Source organism: Caretta caretta, chromosome 8 (assembly GCF_965140235.1).
Source record: "Caretta caretta isolate rCarCar2 chromosome 8, rCarCar1.hap1, whole genome shotgun sequence".
Lineage (NCBI taxonomy): Eukaryota > Metazoa > Chordata > Testudines > Cheloniidae > Caretta > Caretta caretta.
In genome coordinates, this window is record NC_134213.1 from 97786573 (window position 1) to 97806744 (window position 20172).

The window sequence follows — 20172 nt, forward strand, 5'->3', positions numbered from 1 at the left end:
GAGGGGCAGACAGCATGGCCCCTCAGGAAGCCATGTGGCAAGGGAGCTGTGTAGAAGCCCTTGGCCTCTCCAGGGATGCTCATGCCCTCTGCAGATATCACAGGCAGTTCTTGGGACACTCCCAGAAGATTGAAGCCTCTGGAAGTTCCATGCTGAAAAAATTCAAACCCTACTTCCCCAATTACAAGATTCCAAGGAGACCTAAGAAGCAGAAATTTGCAGAGTTTCCTGCCCCCTATTTGAGACATCTCAATGTACAGTAGTAGAATGTGTCCCTAAAGCAGGAGTTTGTATGGAGTTTCTCCGGAGGTCTGATCCAGCCAACGAACTCCCATTCATCTTCCCTGACCATACATCCTGGTGATATACTCCTTAGCATTATTCCTTATTAGTCCATGAGATGTACCTTTTGTGAATTGTACTTTTGATTTTTTTTAATAAAGAAAGCTGAACTTTTGGCTAAGAGTGGATTTTCCCAAGCCAAGTAAAGCAGCTTAAAAAAAAAAAAGCCAAAGCTCTGGCAAACACATTCATATCAACTCCCTTGCACTAGATCATTTGGGTGGCTTTAGCAAGGCTGGTCTCAAAGAATGGTCAGAATGGATGACAACATATTATATAATATTGGAAGAATTCCAGACTACAGTATTATGAGGACCAGTTGTAATTCCTGCAGGATAAAGAATTATTAAAAAATAAAATGATTTAATCCTCCATGAATTTAGCTAACATTTAATCTAGCTACTAAACATGATATTTCCTTTCTCCAGCAGTCTCAATTTGATCTTAATGCTATTAATTAGGGCTGCAGTATTGAGGCAGGAGACAGAAAGCACTATTAATTCAATTCATATTACAGTCTGAAAGCTACAGCCTATATCTTTGGTTCATATTCAGAGAAGGATAAAAATCCTCAATGAGAATCTGTCCTTGCAGATTAATTCTCCATCACACAGCACATTATAATTTAATCACAGTGAGACTACTTTGTACTTACACAGCGCCTTTCATCAGACCATCTCAAATTGCAAAACTAACATGAATTAACATAGAGTGTCCTTAACAATCTTAGGGCAGAATCGTTCACTGGGGGAGGCAGGGAATAATACGGTGGTGGTGAGTTCTTTTAAGTGCTTCCCTCTCCCCACTACTCCCACACCAGCCTTTCCCAGATCCAGTTTCCAGCAGCTACTCTTCAAGTAATTTCTGATCTCAGCCAGGCCCTTGGAGAGCTGGGATAAGGCACTGTCACAATCTGATGTAAAGGTGACATACAGCTGGGTGTAGTCTGTATATTGCACAGTTTTAGGCTCATACTGGATATTTGACCACAGAGACTCACAAGTATTTATGGGGGTGACTAGAGAACTAAATGCTAAATCTCAGTATTCAGGCTTTTGTGTTATCACTGGGGGTGAAAACTCACAGAAGACAGCAGCACAGCATTTACAATCACCGTTATTGCTTACTATAGACTACTGTCTGTTATAAACAGTGACTGAGTCAATAAGGAATTGACTTAAGTTAAACCAATATAAAGCACTCAAACTGAAATTAAAGTGTCCCTCATCTGTAAAACAGTGGGAGTCTAAAGCCTGGAAGATGTTTTTCCTACACTAATGAGACACAGAATGTTCTGATTGTAACCCTACCAAATAGCAGGCATGCTCTATTGCACAGTGGCCTCAATTCAGGAAAACATCCCTGTTCAGGACAGCAGTTAAAAATGCACATGCATGAGCACTCTCCTGAGTAGGGTGATCAGATGTCCCATTTTTATAGGGACAGTCCTGTTTTTCGGGACTTTTTCTTATATAGGTGCCTATTACCACCCCCCACTCCCCATCCCATTTTGTTCACGGTTGCTATCTGGTCACCCTACTACTGAGTAGGGATGGACAGTGCACATGCACTTAAGTGCTCTCCTGACTTGGGGATTGAGATGGACTTTCAACGGAGAAGTCCTTTGTTTAGTGAGCATTACAGCCACATATTTTCATACAAACTGAACATGAATGCATAAGATTATGCTAGAGTATTGCTCAATTTAGGCTTATAAGTTTCAGGATGAAAAGAAATCCATTTAAAAAATAATCTTGCCACATTTTAAAATTCCTGGGAATTTTTTGTTCCCCGGTGTTAAGTTCTTGATTTAGTGGTCCTTTTGCCCAGAAATAGAATTCTCACTGGAGCCTGGAGAGGGCATTCTTTTCTTCTTTACTTAAAACGAGAAGTCTTTCTAAAAGATATTGTCTAGCTCAGAGGATATGGACTCGATGCAGAAATTAGTGAGTAAGATTCTATGACCCACATTACCTGGGAAGTCAGAGCAATGATAATAATGGTCCCTTCGAGAGTTAAAAATCTATGAATCTCACTCTGAGGCCATAAGCATGAGGTCTCTGTTTTGCTCGTGCTCGCTCAGCAGTGGTAGAGGGTGAAACTCCTAATTAGCATTTTTCCAAAAGACACTAATTTTCTGCCCCTGGAAAAGCCCATAAACATTAAAATAGTGACCATTTCTAAGAGATTGTGCAGCTCTGGTCTAGATTCTTTTAATCAGGAATCAGATCCTCTTTCTGAAAAGCAGTCTGTTCTAGGTAAAGGGCACAGACTTCAGAGCCCAGCCCACTTATAATCATAATGGGATTGACAGAAGCATGGCAGAAAGTACTATTATTAACTATTATTAATCATTATTATATGTATTATAGTAGTGCTTAGAAGCCCAGAAGTAGATTGAGGGCTCCACTGTGCTAGGTGCTCTCCTGAAAAGCTTACAATCTAAAAAGACATAACAGGAATGGGAGAAAGGAAATATTATTATTAGATTATTAAATATGAGTCAACAGTATAACACAGTTGCAAAAAAAAGTAAATATCATTCTGGGATGTATTAGCAGGAGTGTTGTAAGCAAGACACAAGAAGTAATTCTTTCATTCTACTCCATGTTGATTACGCCTCAACTGAAGTACTGTGTCCTGTTCTGGGTGCCACCTTTCAGGAAAGATGGGGACAAATTGGAGAAAGTCCAGAGAAGAGCAAAAAAACGATTAAAGGTTTAGAAAATGACCTATGAGGAAAGACTGAAAAAATTGGGTTTCTTTCGTCTGGAGAAGAAAAGACTGAGAGGGGACATGATAATTCAAGTACATAAAAGATTGTTACAAGGAGGAGGGAGAAAAAATGTTCTCCTTGACCTCTGAGGATAGGATTAGAAGCAATGGGCTTAAATTGCAGCAAGGACAGTTTAGATTGGACATTAGAAAAACCTTCCTAATTGTCAGGGTGGTTAAGCACTGGAATAAATTGCCTAGGGAGGTTGTGGAATCTCCATAATTGGGGATTTTTAAGAGCAGGTTGGAGAAACACCTGTCAGGAATGGTCTAGATAATACTTAGTCCTGCCATGAGTGTAGGGGACTGGACTAGATGACCTCTCAAGGTCCCTTTCAGTCCTATGATTCTATAATTATTCCCATCTAGGAGATGGGGAACTGAACCAGAAAGAGTCTGAGTGAGTTGCTGCAGGTTATACAAGGAGTCTGTGGCAGAGTCAAGAATTGAATCCAGATCTGCTGAATCCCACACAAGATGTTCAGAATTGTGTCCTTAAACCTCTATTTTAAACTTGGTGGACTTGGTTCTCCACTGTTATGCCTTCTGTAGCTATTTACACCCATGCAGAGTGAGCAGGAAATGCTATGAGATCAGAGTCTTTTCTATCCTCTGGGCACCGACTTTGCACAGGTGACTACACAAGGGGGAAGGTAGTGGACACTGAGGACCAACAAGGGTAACTAAATAGCCCTTTAACAATGATTCTTTTATCTATTTCTTTCCAGGAACATGTTTCCAGCCAACCTTGTTGAGGCCACATTCAAACAGGTGAGTGTCTGCATTGATGCTACAGAGAAGCCATCTTCAGATAATACATGCAGTGAAAATTTTTAAGCAAAAATTGAGATTTGTTTGAAGTATTCTGGTACTGTATATTGGTTCATATATACTTGGTACCTTCAGTGGCATCTGATGCAAATCCCTTTCAAGTCAATGAGAGTTTTTCCACTGACTTCAGTGGCTTTGTGTTAGGCCCATAATGATTAAACACTTTGCAATACAGGAGTGAAATCAGAATCATTCAGCTATTTTAATAATCACTTGTTTTTAGGTTAGAGGAGAAAGTAGCTGGAAGGGTTACCTATTTTGCCAATGATTGGGAATTGGAGTGGGAGTCAGGCATGGGTTTGTTTTGTTGCCAGTTATTTGGCAACAGATTCCTTCATGTTTTTAATTTTTTTAAAATGCTTCCATACAGTATTTTGATGGGCACAATACAAATCATACAGCGCTTGATCTGTATCTTCAATAGCTGTTGCAAGAACTCTGCACTTCTGAGGTTCAGGCCTTAAATAACTAATATCCAACAAGCACTGCATATGATCTATGGACAGGTCTAGACTAAAATATTGATGTATGTAAATCACAATAATGGAGCCTGGAGCAGTCACAAGTGGCTATGGCACCTAGTGACTAGGTACATACTAATGTGTTGCTATCATATGTTCTGCACCAGGTGGTAATGCAGTGTTGCCATGGTACTAAAAGGCTGGAATGCTGATGGTGTCATGTGTTTGCTTGTGAGTGGACTTGTAACAAAAATGTAAGAAGGACACAATCCTGTTGATGTTAGGGTTGATATGGGTAAAATTCTCAAAAGTGTCTACATCACTTAGTAGGCTCCTACGTGACTTAAACGGTAATATTTTTTAAAATACCTATGTTCGTGAGATGTGTCTTTGGTTCAGAAAGTAGCGTCATATCATCCTATAAATCAGAGCTGCTCGTGCTGTTTTGATATTTAGTCATTTTGGTGAGGAAAAGTTTGAAATAGTTTGTATTAGCCCTTTCCACCCATTTTGCTTGATTTCACCTCACTTTCCTAGTTCTCTGGAACATGGATTTTTGATTATCCTTAGTCCCCTGTGAAAATGATTTGAGATCTGCCCAATAAATTGGATGTAAGAATATGGAAGGCAGGGGGAGAGAGTGTGAGAGTACACAGGATAATTCCTTATTTGTTCCTTAATTAGAGACATTGGCCCAGACCCCAAGTTCTGGCTGAGGAGTGCTCACTGCACCTCAGGAAGTGCGGTGCACAGGCACCTTTAAGCCACCTTTGCACCTCCCACAGCCTAGGGACAACAAGGTCCTCATCAGGAATCATCAGGGCACAGGGATCCCCCATCTATGCCCCCTTTTCTTGAACACACCAGGGACCAGGAAGGGAAGTGGTGTAGGTGCCCCGATGGCAGCTCTGTGCTACCAGACAACAGACTAAATTAGCTAAGATACTAATTTGACGTTGGCTCTTAAGCCACAAATGTATCAATCAGAAGGCCTGTGCCGTTCTCTAAGAGCTCTCTGAGAGGGCTGCAAACATGACATCTGAAACTGAACAATGTTGTTGGTGATCCTGGCCCTCACTGAATGGCATTAGGGAAGGGCAGAGAACTTTACTAAGTAAACCATGTGGCAATAGAATCACTTTCCCCACCACTGAAATGCAGTCATCCGGCAGGTGGAAGGTATTTAAGAACACACAGCAAGATTACACAAAAGGAAGTGAAGAAGGATGCTGTATCCAGTTAAAGCAATGTGGGAATTTATTTAGGCAGAACCTAATTACCCAAACTGAAGTTTGGGCAGGACACTTTATCTAAAAGCTTTGAGCAGGTTAAGTAAGAGGAATGCTTGGGTGTAATCCCTTTCAAATGGGATATATTGCATGGAATCCTTACCTTTGGTGGGACAAAGGAAAAGTCACTGATTAGCATTTGAGGGAGTTATTCCTAGTTACACATGAGAAGAGTGAATATAGAGAAATGCCCTAGCAGGGTTCGATATGTCTGCTGCCTGAAGTTCTGCTTGGGGGAGTTCCTGATTTTGTCAGATTTTTACAAAAAAAGGATCAGAATTGTTTTTCCAGTAGCTTGGGAGGAGGGGGAGCTGGTTCTCTTTCTTCCACACATGCCCCTTCCTTCTTTAATAGCCATTCTCCTTTCACAAGGCACTTTGGAGCCCATTAAAGCAATCTGGGGACTCATTAACCCTTTAGTCCCTCATGACCCACTATAATATTCTGTGTTCTTTCAGTATCGCACCAAGAGCATTCCTATCGTCAAATCCAACAAGGCAGCTTCTGAAAGCACCACTCGTCGGATCATAATATATGGGGTCCAGGATGAGAATGGATCCAATGTCCAGAATTTTGCCCTGGATATCACTCCCCCTCCAGAAGTGATTTACAAATCTGAGCCAGGCACCAGCGATGGCATGAACGTGCTGGGGATTGTGATATTCTCTGCCACCATGGGTATGTTTTAAACATGTTGGAGCAGGTCATGTTTGAATTGATCTGTGTATTGTTGTTTTGGGGTTGGGTTTTTATTTCAGGGAATCGGGGGTGGGAGGAGAGTTCTTGTTTAGTATTCCTGATGTAATTATTTCCCACCTACCCTTCTCTAAACTTCAAGTCAGAAAACACATGTGCTAGTAATGTACTCCAATCCTTTGGGGATGAACCTTGTTCATAATCCTTGATGACATTTCCTTTTCATGCTCCTGATTGTTTCTATGCATGCTGCTTTTCCCCCTTTTCCTTTTAATTTCACTAAGCCTTTGTGTGTTTATTGTGTATTTGCATTTGTAAGCTACTGAACTTTACTTAGGGGCCTTTTGCATATAGAGGGCAGTGAGGAACAACAGAAATGTCTGCTGTATAGTTTTCACTTCTAACATGTGTACTTTGGGCTAAGTAGCCCTATGGTTAGAGCAGGGGTGGGCAAACTTTTTGGCCCAAGGGCCATATCTAGGTACGGAAATTGTATGGCGGGCCATGAATGCTCACAAAATTGGGGGTTGGGGTGCGTGCTCTGGGGTTGGGCCGGGGATGAGGAGTTGAGGGTGTAGGAGGGTGCTCTGGGCTGGGATTGAGGGGTTCAGGGGGCGAGAGGGGGATCAGGGCTGGGGCAGGGGGTTGAGGCGTGGGAGAGGGGCAGGGGGGCAGGCTCCAGGCAGTGCTTACCTCAAGCAGCTCCCAGAAACAGCGGCATGTTCCCCCCTCTGGCTCCTACACAGAGGTGCGTCCAGGTGGCTCTGCATGCTGCCCTGTCCACAGGCACCACCCCTGCAGCTCCCATTGGCTGCGGCATGAGTCACTCCCTCCTGAGTAGGAAAGACAGACAGACAAGGCATTTAGTGCTTGGACTAAGAACAGAGGGAGGATAACAAGGGGACTCCTTCTGTTGCCTTTGAGGGCCACCACCTACCAGAATGAATTGACATTTGTCCCAGTGCTGCATACTGTGGCTGTTCAGAACTTCATGGATAGAACTCAGACCCCACCTATTTTAAAAGCACATGCATCTACCACTTGAGAGAAAGGAAGATTAGCATTTCAGGGGCTGACACACAGCTGAGCAGTTCTGATTCTGTCCAGTAGGGGGCAGTGGTACTTCTAATCCACTATCCTGTCTCTAACCATGGCTGGATCCAGAAGCTTCAGAGGAAGGTGAAGAAACCTTGCAATGGGCAGGAACAGGATAATTGTGCACAGGGAAAATTTCTTCTTAACTTCCTTTAGTTAGAGGTTGCCTTATGCCTTGAAACATGAGGGTTTATATCCCTTCCCAGATATTGGTTTTATCATTAGTAATATAAATCTGGATGTATTTGTTATCAATATAAATACCCAGTTTTTTAAATCCTGTTAAATGCTTGCCTCAGTAATATATTGAGTTCCACAGGATAATTATGCATTGTGTGAAAAAATATTTCCTTTTATTAGTTTTAAATTTGCAGTTTTTTGCTTTCATTGAATGTCCCCGCTACAGTTTTATTTGTACCATAGTTCAATGTTAGTAATTATTTATTATCTAGGAGGCTTATTGTAATGGACTTTGAGAGCTCTTATCCATTTAGAATGTTCAGTTTTACGGGCCTGAAGAACTCAATAGAACTCTTTATAGGTTTCAGAGTAGCAGCCGTGTTAGTCTGTATTCGCAAAAAGAAAAGGAGTACTTGTGGCACCTTAGAGACTAACCAATTTATTTGAGCATAAGCTTTCGTGAGCAACAGCTCACTTCATTGGATGCATTCAGTGGAAAATACAGTGAAGAGATTTATATACACACAGAACATGAAAAAATGGGTGTTTATCATGCACACTGTAAGGAGAGTGATCACTTAAGATGAGCTATTACCAGCTGGAGAGTGGGGTGGGGGGGAACCCTTTGTAGTGATAAACAAGGGGAATAAACAAGGGGAAATAGTTTTATTTGTGTAATGACTCAACCACTCCCAGTCTCTATTCAAGCCTAAGTTAATTGTATCCAATTTGCAAATTAATTCCAATTCAGCAGTCTCTTGTTGGAGTCTGTTTCTGAAGTCTTTTTGTTGAAGAATAGCCACTTTTAGGTCAGAAATTGAGTGACCAGAGAGACTGAAGTGTTCTCCGACTGGTTTGTGAATGTTATAATTCTTGACATCTGATTTGTGTCCATTTATTCTTTTACGTAGAGACTGTCCAGTTTGACCAATGTACATGGCAGAGGGGCATTGCTGGCACATGATGGCATATATCACATTGGTATATGTGCAGGTGAACGAGCCTCTGATAGTGTGGCTGATGTGATTAGGCCCTATGATGGTGTCCCATGAATAGATATGTGGACACAGTTGGCAACGGGCATTGTTGCAAGGATAGGTTCCTGGGTTAGTGGTTCTGTAGTGTGGTGTGTGGTTGCTGGTGAGTATTTGCTTCAGGCTGGGGGGCTGTCTGTAGGCAAGGACTGGCCTGTCTCCCAAGATCTGTGAGAGTGATGGGTTGTCCTTCAGGATAGGTTGTAGATCCTTGATGATGCGTTGGAGGGGTTTTAGTTGGGGGCTGAAGGTGACGGCTAGTGGCGTTCTGTTATTTTCTTTGTTGGGCCTGTCCTGTAGTAGGTGACTTCTGGGTACTCTTCTGGCTCTATCAATCTGTTTCTTCACTTCCGCAGGTGGGTATTGTAGTTGTAAGAAGGCTTGATACAGATCTTGTAGGCTGCAGTAGATTTCTTTCTTTCTTTATTGAAATGTTTTCTAACTGGGCTACAATTTGAGTCAGAGGGAAGGGAATTTTAGCCCTCCTTCAGATGTGCCCATGGTCCTTCTGATAATGGTGAAGTGATGATTTTCACATAGAGATGCTGACACAAAGAATCCCTTTATCTGTGTTTATGATGTTGTGCTTGGAAGGGAATGTGTGCAGCAGATGTAGTTCCAAAAGCACCTTTGATTTTTCTTATTTTATGCGTGGTTTGCATTAGCAAAAGGGGGCAAAATTCCAGCCTGTCAGCATCACATTTTTCTCTCCCTTTTGTTTCTGCAAGATGTGGAGTCCCACTTGCATCCTTGTTAAAACCTGACACCCCCTAATTTTCAATGATTTAACACTCAACCCTCAAAGCACCATGTCACAGCCACTGACCGTCCAGCTGAGCCAAGGATTACTAGACAGGAGTCTCTTCACTACTAAAACAACAAGGAATTTGGTGGCACCTTAAAGACTAACAGATTTATTTGGGCATAAGCTTTCGTGGGTAAAAAACCACTTCTTCAGATGCATGGAGTGAAAATTACAGATGCAGGCTTTATATAATGACACATGAAGAGAAGTTCTGCAAAATTCATTTGCAAATTTAACACCATTAATTTGGGCTTGAATAGGGACGGAGAGCGGCTGGCTCATTACAAAAGCAGCTTTGCCTCTCCTGGAATTGACACCTCCTCATCTACTGTTGGGAGTGGACTACATCCACCCTGATCGAATTGGCCCTGTCAACACTGGTTCTCCACTTGTGAGGTAACTCCCTTCTCTTCATGAGTCATTATATAATGCCTGCATCTGTAATTTTCATTCCATGCATCTGAAGAAGTGGTTTTTTACCCACGAAAGTTTATGCCCAAATAAATATGTTAGTCTTTATTTTGCCACCGGACTCCTTGTTGTTTTTGTGAATACAGACTAACACGGCTACCCCCTGATTCTTCACTACTAGTATTCATTAGATTAAAGGGGATGCATATGCTATTGAGTCATGCAAACCATTTCTCTACTCCCCAGAGCTGAGCATGCTATCTCAGCAGTGCTTCCAGCAGCTGAGCCCTTGTCTCTGAGTCGGGGTGTACAGAACAGCCATTAGACCGCTGGGCTAACCTATAACCATGTTAGCTGTCGTCAGTTTTTAGATATACACACTTACATCTTGCCATAGGCCAGTTGATCAATTGTACCAAGGTAGAGGATGGTTGGTTGTTATGTTAAATTCTCCTGGCATAGTTACAGCACCAGAGGGAACTCAGCCGTGTATACCCATTTATTACATGGTTGTAATTTTATACTTAAGAATCTGGCGACGAGCACATATTGTGACACTCCTGAAGCCGGGGAAGAATGCAATGGAGCCAAAGAACTTCAGGCCTATATCACAACTATGTTATTTCTACAAACTGTACGAGCGTCTCTCATCCTAAACCACCTATCACCATTCAAGAAAAACATGAGCAAGCTGGATTCCACCAGGCAATTAATGCACTGGTCAAGTGCTGAATATCATTCAGTACATCAAAGTTGGCTTTGAAAAGGGTATGGTAACAGGCACTGTGTTTGTCGACCTATCAGCAGCATATGGCACAGTGAATCACTGAAGGCTCCTCACTAAAGTATACAACATGATGAAAGATCACTGCTTCATACCACTGATACAACCTCTACCGGAGCACTGATGTTTTACATTGAACTGTGTGGGAAGGAGAACCAATGGCAGCAACAGAAAAATGGCCTACCAAAAGGGTGTGTACTCTCACCAGTACATTTCAACATCTACATCCATGATCAACCAATCCATCTCAGCACAAGTTTTATCTAGTCTATCGATCCATGCATCACTGCCCATGCCAAGGATCTTGCCCAAATTGAAACTACGCTAACTTTGGCACCGTCTGGGCTCTCAGTCTATTACCCCAAGAACCAACTATATGCTAACCCAGCCAAAATGCAAGCAAGTCTCTTCCAACTTTGGAATCATGAGGCCGATAAACAATGTAACATCATCTGGAATGGGATATCACTTGTTCACTGGGATATCACTTGTTCACCTGTCTACCTTGGGGTGACACTAGACTTCACTCTCTCCTTCAAGGTACACATGGAGAAGAAAAGAGGCAAAGTTAGCACCCAGGACAACATACTCAGGAAGCTTGCAAATTCAAAAGGGCAAACCAGCCCAGCAACAGGGTACGTCTACACTACAAAATTAGGTTGAATTTATAGCAGTCGTTTTTTAGAAATCGGTTTTATATATTCAAGTGTGTGTGTTGTTAGGGGGCTTATTCCTTCACCCACTTACTTCCCTGGTCCTTCTCGCATGAACAGAGAGCAACAATACCCGAAGTCCAAAGGTGCAAACAATTCGATGTTTATTGGGGTGAACTTCCAGCAAGCATGATTCCAGTTTCCTTCCTTAGTGTCCTCCTTCCCAGCTCTGACACCACAGAGCCTTAGACCTGTGTCCCTGTTCCCATTCCTACCCTTAGCCAAACATGATTCCAACTTCCTTACTCCCATTCCCTGTTCCCATTTCCCCCTTTAGCAAAACATGATTCCAATTTTCTTACCCCCATTCCCTGCTCCCATTTCCCTCACCCACATGCCCATGCCCACCCCCACCCACACCCCCTCACTTCCTCATTGACCACAGATTATATAGTAAAACTTGAGTTCTGCTTAGCTATACCTTAACCAATCATTTTCCTGAAATTTAACTAACCAATCCTAACATATTGTAACATGATTATGAGACAATACAGAAGTGAGGATTTTAACCAATTATATCCCACCACCTTAATTAGTTTACACCCAGCAAAATTAATTATACAGCAGACAGGAACAATCACAGAACCAGACAGATGTGACTGTTCGCTTCCTAGCTTATGGCGGCCTCTGCTGCTTAGCTAAAGGCCTTAGCCTAAGAACAGGGCCTCAATCTGTCACAGTAAGAGAAGGCCCTTACACCGGCAGACAGTGATTTCTTTCTTTTATACCTCTAGAACTAGCCAAGCGATAAGAATACACCTAAATTCTTAAAGTACAGGCCTTTGCAGACAGGCCTGAATATCTATATCCTAACATGTGTCCTCACAGAAAATGCTCTAAGTGCATTAACTCGGCGGAGTGCTTCCACAGTACCGAGGCAAGCGTCGACTTCCGGAACGTTGCACTGTGGGTAGCTATCCCACAGTTCCCGCAGTCTCCGCTGCCCATTGGAATTCTGGGTTGAGATCCCAATGCCTGATGGGGCTAAAACATTGTCGCGGGTGGTTCTGGGTACATGTCGTCAGGCCTCTGTTCCTTCCCTCCCTCCGTGAAAGCAGCAGCAGACAATCGTTTTGCACCTTTTTTCTTGAGTTACCTGTGCAGACGCCATACCACAGCAAGCATGGAGCCCGCTCAGGTAACTGTCACCGTATGTCTCCTGGGTGCTGGCAGACGTGGTACTGCATTGCTACACAGCAGCAGCAACCCCTTGCCTTGTGGCAGCAGACGGTACAATAGGACTGGTAGCCGTCATCGTCATGTCCGAGATGCTCCTGGCCACGTCAGCCAGGAGCACCTGGGCAGACATGGGTGCAGGGACTACATCAAAAGTGACTTGACCAGGTCATTCTCTTTAGTCCTGCAGTCAGTCCTATTGAACTATCTTATGGTGAGCAGGCAGGCGATACGGATTGCTAGCAGTCCTATTGTACCATCTTCTGCCAGGCAGGCAAGAGATGAGGATGGCTAGCAGGCCTATTGTACCATCTTCTGCTGAGCAGCCATGAGATGTGGATGGCTTGCAGTCCTTCTGCACCATCTGCTGCCAGCCAAAGATGTAAAAGATAGATGGAGTGGATCAAAACAAGAAATAGACCAGATTTGTTTTGTACTCATTTGCTTCCCCCTCCCCCCCCGTCTAAGGGACTCATTCCTCTAGGTCACACTGTAGAGAAGGTGCAGCGAGGTAAATCTAGCCATGTATCAATCAGAGGCCAGACCAACCTGCTTGTTCCAATAAGAACAATTACTTAGGTGCACCATTTCTTATTGAAACCCTCCGTGAAGTCCTGTCTGAAATACTCCTTGATGTAAAGCCACCCCCTTTGTTGATTTCAATTCCCTGTAAGCCAATCCTATAAGCCATGTCGTCAGTCGCCCCTCCCTCCGTCAGAGCAACGGCAGACAATCGTTCCGCGCCTTTTTTCTGTGCGGATGCCATACCAAGGCAAGCATGGAGGCCGCTCAGCTCACTTTGGCAATTAGGAGCACATTAAACACCACACGCATTATCCAGCAGTATATGCAGCACCAGAACCTGGCAAAGCGATACCGGGCGAGGAGGCGACGTCAGCGCGGTCACGTGAGTGATCAGGACATGGACACAGATTTCTCTGAAAGCATGGGCCCTGCCAATGCATGCATCATGGTGCTAATGGGGCAGGTTCATGCGGTGGAACGCCGATTCTGGGCTCGGGAAACAAGCACAGACTGGTGGGACCGCATAGTGTTGCGGGTCTGGGACGATTCCCAGTGGCTGCGAAACTTTTGCATGCATAAGGGCACTTTCATGGAACTTTGTGACTTGCTTTCCCCTGCCCTGAAGCACATGAATACCAAGATGAGAGCAGCCCTCACAGTTGAGAAGCGAGTGGCGATAGCCCTGTGGAAGCTTGCAACGCCAGACAGCTACCGGTCAGTCGGGAATCAATTTGGAGAGGGCAAATCTACTGTGGGGGCTGCTGTGATGCAAGTAGCCCACGCAATCAAAGATCTGCTGATATCAAGGGTAGTGACCCTGGGAAATGTGCAGGTCATAGTGGATGGCTTTGCTGCAATGGGATTCCCTAACTGTGGTGGGGCTATAGACGGAACCCATATCCCTATCTTGGCACCGGAGCACCAAGCCGGCGAGTACATAAACCGCAAGGGGTACTTTTCAATAGTGCTGCAAGCTCTGGTGGATCACAAGAGACGTTTCACCAACATCAATGTGGGATGGCCGGGAAAGGTACATGACGCTCGCATCTTCAGGAACTCTGGTCTGTTTCAAAAGCTGCAGGAAGGGACTTTATTCCCAGACCAGAAAATAACTGTTGGGGATGTTGAAATGCCTATAGTTATCCTTGGGGACCCAGCCTACCCCTTTCTGCCATGGCTCATGAAGCTGTACACAGGTGCTTCCTAGATGCAACAGAACTGCTTAAAAATTCACCAAGGGCTATATGGCTGGAAAGGTAGTGCACACAATTCAAAATACTCAGCGAGGACATTAAAATGTATGTCAATATTGCTGAACACATTCACAGAAGTGCAGAGAAGGACTGGTTGACCTGACAAGTTTAAATTGCCTCTGAACAAGAGCTGGCAGGTCAACAGTCAATATGCAGCAGTAGGGTTATTCCAATGACCCAGACATGCGACTTCAGTGAAACACAAACCATGGAACATCTGTTGATCTGCCAGCTCCTGGAAGAACCATGCATTATAAAAGATCATGCCAGGGCTTCAGACTGGGCCAAATCACATGCCCATCACTTGAAAAACCTAAGACTGTGATGGAGGGACAGGAGAAGAATTATATATGTGCATTAAAGATTTGTTTTTAGATCGTGTCAGATTGGTGGCTGAGGAAACGCAAGATTCTGCTACTTAAGACCACCTATGTGTTTTGCTTCTAGGAGCCGGACAAATTGCCCATAGAGCAACTCACTTAACAGGGTATTTCTTGACCTTTGGCAGGAGCTCTACATCACCTTCCTCCCATCCTAGGGAAAAATGAAGTGGCAGGGATCAAATGGAGGGTGTGTGGATGGGCCTTGGAGGAAAAGAAAAGCATCACTCCAACTATGCTATGTATGAAAATATGACAATATACATCAAAATAATTCATTTGGCACTGGATGCTTCATAGCAGTTCTGCTATGAACTTCATAGTTCTGCTCAGTCATTGGGCCTGATTCTCATCTACACCAAGGCCCCTTTACACCATTCTAGCAAAGTAAAGGGGCTTTAACGTGGGCATAACGTATGGCCCCCTTACACTGCCAGAGTGGCATAAAGAGGCTTTAGCATAACTGAGAATCAGGCCCATCCTCTCTTAGTAACAGAAACCTGCTTTTTCTTTTTCTGGAAGCAGGAGGTGAGTGGCTTAGCAATCTTAGCTTAGGAAGAAAGCCACATGCAGGACTCTTCTCAATTTCAAGGTTGTGTCTGGTCCTGGCCAACTCTGCCCCAAAATGGGCAGTGGTGGCCAGAGAAGGGGTGTGAAAAAAGCACTTTAAAATGCACTGATTCAGGGCCTCAACTAGGCAGCCTTCTAGGGCACCTAGCTGGGTAAGTGTAGCCCTGTTGGGGTGTGTGTGATGGATAAGAGGTGAGAGTCTAGCGCAAACTTTGAAGAATTGGAAATCATATTTTAAATCACCGAGAGTAAAAAACTTTGCTTGGAAATGACCACTTGGGCTTCTTACATAATGGCTGCAGAAAGGGGCTTGTGCAAATGACAGTAGGGTAAACTGGTGAGGTTTTATTGTTGATGAAGATTTCTTGAAACCATCCCTTAGTGTATTTATTGTACTTACTTTTCCATGTGTAGTATATAGAGGAGTATAAACAAGTCATTGTATGAAATATTAGTTTGTACTGACTTCGCTGATGCTTTTTATGTAGCCTGTTGTAAAACTAGGCAAATATCTAGATGAGTTTATGTACCCCCTGGAAGACCTCTGTGTTCTCCCAGGCGTACACATACCTCTGGTTGAGAACTACTGCTTTAAGAGACCAGTGAGTCATATACGCATCATTCAGCAGCCTCCAGTCTTGCCTGCTACCTCTCCTGTTGCCAGCACTTGCCATACTCAGACATGAAAGAGTCTTCTTGTAAGCAAACCACAGTTATTCCTGTAAAATAAGAGGTGATCCATTTCCCCTCTTCAGCATTCTACTAAGTTTGAAAGCTAAGACTCCTGGAAAGCTGCCATGGCTTAATAAAGCCAGTCTAGCTTAAAAAACTGAACTTTGTAATTAACATTCTGTTAGCATAAATGAGCAACATTGTTAATAAAATTTAATGTGGTTTGTGACCAAAAATTTACAGCTAGATGAATATTAACAGACATATAAACCCACATCCTGCATGTATTGTTATTGTGAAATTGTTGGGTCTGACATCTAAGTGGCTCACTCCCCTGCATCAGGAGGGGATTGTTTTGGAACCATTACAATCTGGGACCTGGCCTGCAAATGCAGATGTTCACTCCAAGTGAGAGAGCATGGGCCCCCAGTCAAACCAAACACTCTGTCCATCCAGAATAACTGTTAGAGTGCACCCCACTCACAGCTTCGTTTTCTTGTAAAGTTCTCTTCAAACATAAATTGATTTGGTGCAGTTTGTTTCTGAAATGCTTCCTTGAGTGATTAACATGATCCGTTACAATCCTCACAGGGGATCACTGCAGCAAATTAAATAGGAACATGATAGATAAGTTTTAATAATGTATACCTAATAATAAACATAACACCATACAGAAAATATAGAGTTACATAACTATTCTTGGAACTAGATCCCCTACCTTTATGACTGTTGGTTGCATATGAATGTGTTTTTTCCTTTGCTGATTAGTCTTGTGCAGTAGTTTGGCCCTTTCCTTGTACTCATGTGCGTTTGCTTGATTCTGCTAAGGCTGCTAAGCCAGGGTGGCAAAAAGGACCAGTTGTGAGGGTGGCTTTTATCTTATAGATGCTTATGCACTAGAAATGGACTGAGACCAAATTAATTTCACAGACGTCAGATAATGGCTTTTGGTCACTGCCAGTCTGGGCTGGATTTAAACTGGTGAGCCAGAAGAGAAAGGCTCCTGTTATCAGTTTTACCCTGAAATGCACACACACACACTCTCTCTCTCTCTCTGTCATATATATATATGTAACCCTTCTGCCCGTCAGAGTTGGCAGCAACAAGGGCCGGGTTCAATATCTAGGGGATCCATTCCAATAACACAATGCAAACCGGCTCGAGCCCCCACCCAGTGACCTGGGATAAATATATACCACCCCCCACTGGGCGCCTCCAAGAGGCAATACTTCCCCTCTCGCAAGCACCTAGTCTGAGTGTAGCAAAAGCCTTTTAATAACAGAGAGAAACAATGTGGCATTATGTTTGGGAAACACCACCAACAGGATTCATAACACAACCCATGAGCAAAAAAAACCCACCCCAAGCAAATTGGGGCATGCCCTTTTCCCTTTGGTTCTTGAGTCCAGCAACCCCAAATCACCCAAAGTCCCAAAAGTCCAATGCCCCAAAAGTCTCTGTCCCTGGTCAGGGCAGCCCCAGAGTTCGAAAGTTTATCTGCGGAGCTTTACCTCCCAACCTGGGTGGAAATGGGACGGGGGTAAGAGGCACCTTACATGATCTGAAGCTGACCGCCCCATAGCTCCATAGCAGCACTCCGCTCCGCCAGCCGCCCCACGAACTCCTTCGCTCAGCTGCGCTCCGCTCCGCCAGCCGCCCCACGAACTCCTTCGCTCAGCTGCGCTCCGCTCCGCCAGCCGCCCCACGAACTCCTTCGCTCAGCTGCGCTCCGCTCCGCCAGCCGCCCCACGAACTCCTTCGCTCAGCTGCGCTCCGCTCCGCCAGCCGCCCCACGAACTCCTTCGCTCAGCTGCGCTCCGCTCTGCCAGCCGCCCCACGAACTCCTTCGCTCAGCTGCGCTCCGCTCTGCCAGCCGCCCCACGAACTCCTTCGCTCAGCTCCACAAGCAGCTCCTGCCATCCACAAACTGCTCCACCAGCCGGTCCGCAAGGCACTCCAGCCGGCCCGCCAACCGCTCCACAATATAGCTTCAGGCTCCCCCACTACTTAACACAACACTCAGTGATTTCAGCTCTTAGGTGAATTCAGCTTGTAGTAGGGGAGCCCCAGTGCTGGTGCACTGTCAGTCCAAAATGAGCGCAGCAGCCTATAGCTAGACTTCTAATGAAATCAAAATTAGCTCTGATATTCTACAGTGGAGAGAGGAGGAAGTGCAATTAGCATGTAAGGCCCTCACCAAGGGGCCCATACCACCAAGTGTTAATACTTGTCCCCAGCCTCTCTCCATTCACACAGTTTTGGAACCCATGACCCTTGCCTAGCGAGTGCTACTTAGTTGATGGTGAATCCATCCATCATAACAAAAGGCCACGTACAGTTCCAAGCACAGTTCCCATAATCAGGGTAATAACAATTTATTCTTCCTGCCCCAATAACAGAGACACTGGGGATCCCACAGCAGCCAAAGTGACCATTTGGGCAGCTATGGTCTCATTCTAGGCGTGGTGGGTGTGCCTATGCAAATGAGATCGGCCCCTGAAGTTCTTTTCCACAACTTGCCACACCTCACCACCAGATGTCAGGGTGGAGCTCATCCTGACACTGCTTACATCTATATAATGTCAGTGTTGTTGCCCTCTAGTGACTGGTGCATAGAAGGTGAGGGATTTCCTAGTGGGAAATCAAAGGAGATCTCCTTTAGCTTAAATGGTAGATGTTTGTCTTTGTGGAGCAGAAGAACCAAGGGCTGTCCTCCATGCCCTATATTTGTTTGTGTGATTTATATCTCCGTTTCTACAACACAGAGATTTGTTGGATTATCCCGCTACCAATTATCTAACCCAGCTAGCCACCCCATACTTAGTTCACTTTGAGTTGCAGTAGAGAAGGAGTATGTTGGGGATTTTCAAAAGTAAATGAGAATTAAAACAATAATGTGTTTGATTGCAGGTATAATGCTGGGCAGAATGGGTAACAGTGGAGTTCCCTTGGTCAGTTTTTGCCAGTGTTTAAATGAATCTGTCATGAAGATAGTGGCAGTTTCTGTGTGGTAAGTAGCTGTTTTATCAAGCAAAAATATAACTTTTTAAAAGTTGAAGTATATTTCAACAGAAAAAAATGCTCTGAGATGATGTAATCTTGTTTTCAGGCAAATTCATGAGGGACAACAACCTCAACTTTGTATGGCGTTAGTACTTGAAGGAAGTTATGCAAACATTCAAGGCCAGATGCTGGTCCCTGGCTCTGTTCCCTTTGCACCACTCCAGTGGCATAAAGAGGACAGAGAGCTGCCTCAACACAGATGCCAGGGATTCCCCTAACAAAAGGGAATTCCTGGGTGCCATAAAGCAACATATTTAGATCTATGCCACCTGCTCCAGATGTAGATGGCATGGCCAGTGGTGTGGGCAGGGGCATGAAGGGACAGAATGACAGTGCATGGCCCTCTGGCAATCCCCAACCAGCAGAGTAGGCCCTAAGGGACCACTCTAGCCAAAATAACTTAGAATGCCCGTAAATTAGATTGGGGGCAAGTCTGATCCCAGATCAGGAGAATGGAAAGGTGGCTTAGACCTGGTATAACAAAAGTTAGCCCAGTAGAATTCATCTGTTTTTAGCAGAGCCATCCACACATCTATACTCATGTCTGTCTCCTATCGAAATAACCCTCAGTTATTGCAAAATTGCTATTCCCCATTCTCGAGCAGCGCAAATCTCTTACCAGTGTAGGTATATCAACACAATAGCAGCGTGGATGTAGTCTGACACAGAAATAGCTATACTGGTAAAGTCATCCCACTACAATCCCAACTGCACTGCTCCATGTCTGGTAACCTTTTTGACAAGGGGTCAGAGTGACTGGAAGTTCACTTGTCTTTAAATGGCCAGTGCATGCTTCATAGCTGCACCTGTGGGGTTACAAGCTACCTAGTGCAAGAGAGAGCATAAATCCTTACCAATAGAAAAAGTATGGCCCACCTTCATTCCCACTCCCAGGTCCCATGCCAAGCACAGCTCAGACAGACCTAGGCATCTGGTTCTCTGTTTTATGCACTTTATACCATAGACCTAGCTGGTTGTAAATGAGCAGATCTGAAGTTAGGTTACTAGAAATATCAATTACTTAGAAGACCCTGAAGAATACGTAAAATTGTAAAAGGTTCCAGGGCCTAGAATTTTTCAAATCCTGCCATGGATTAACAAAAACATTCTAACTTGG

At 44.2% G+C, this 20172-nt stretch overlaps 1 protein-coding gene across 3 annotated transcripts in view; it reads left to right on the forward strand.

Annotated features, from left to right (window-relative positions):
* SLC1A7 (solute carrier family 1 member 7) overlaps positions 1-20172 on the forward strand; it is a 94112-nt gene that overhangs the window by 51520 nt on the left and 22420 nt on the right. For all 3 annotated transcript variants that reach the window (XM_048862348.2, XM_048862347.2, XM_048862349.2), the window contains exons 4-6: positions 3846-3888; positions 6157-6376; positions 18903-19002. In XM_048862348.2, coding sequence (XP_048718305.1) covers positions 3846-3888; positions 6157-6376; positions 18903-19002 — 363 coding nt within the window. The remainder of the gene's footprint in view (positions 1-3845; positions 3889-6156; positions 6377-18902; positions 19003-20172) is intronic.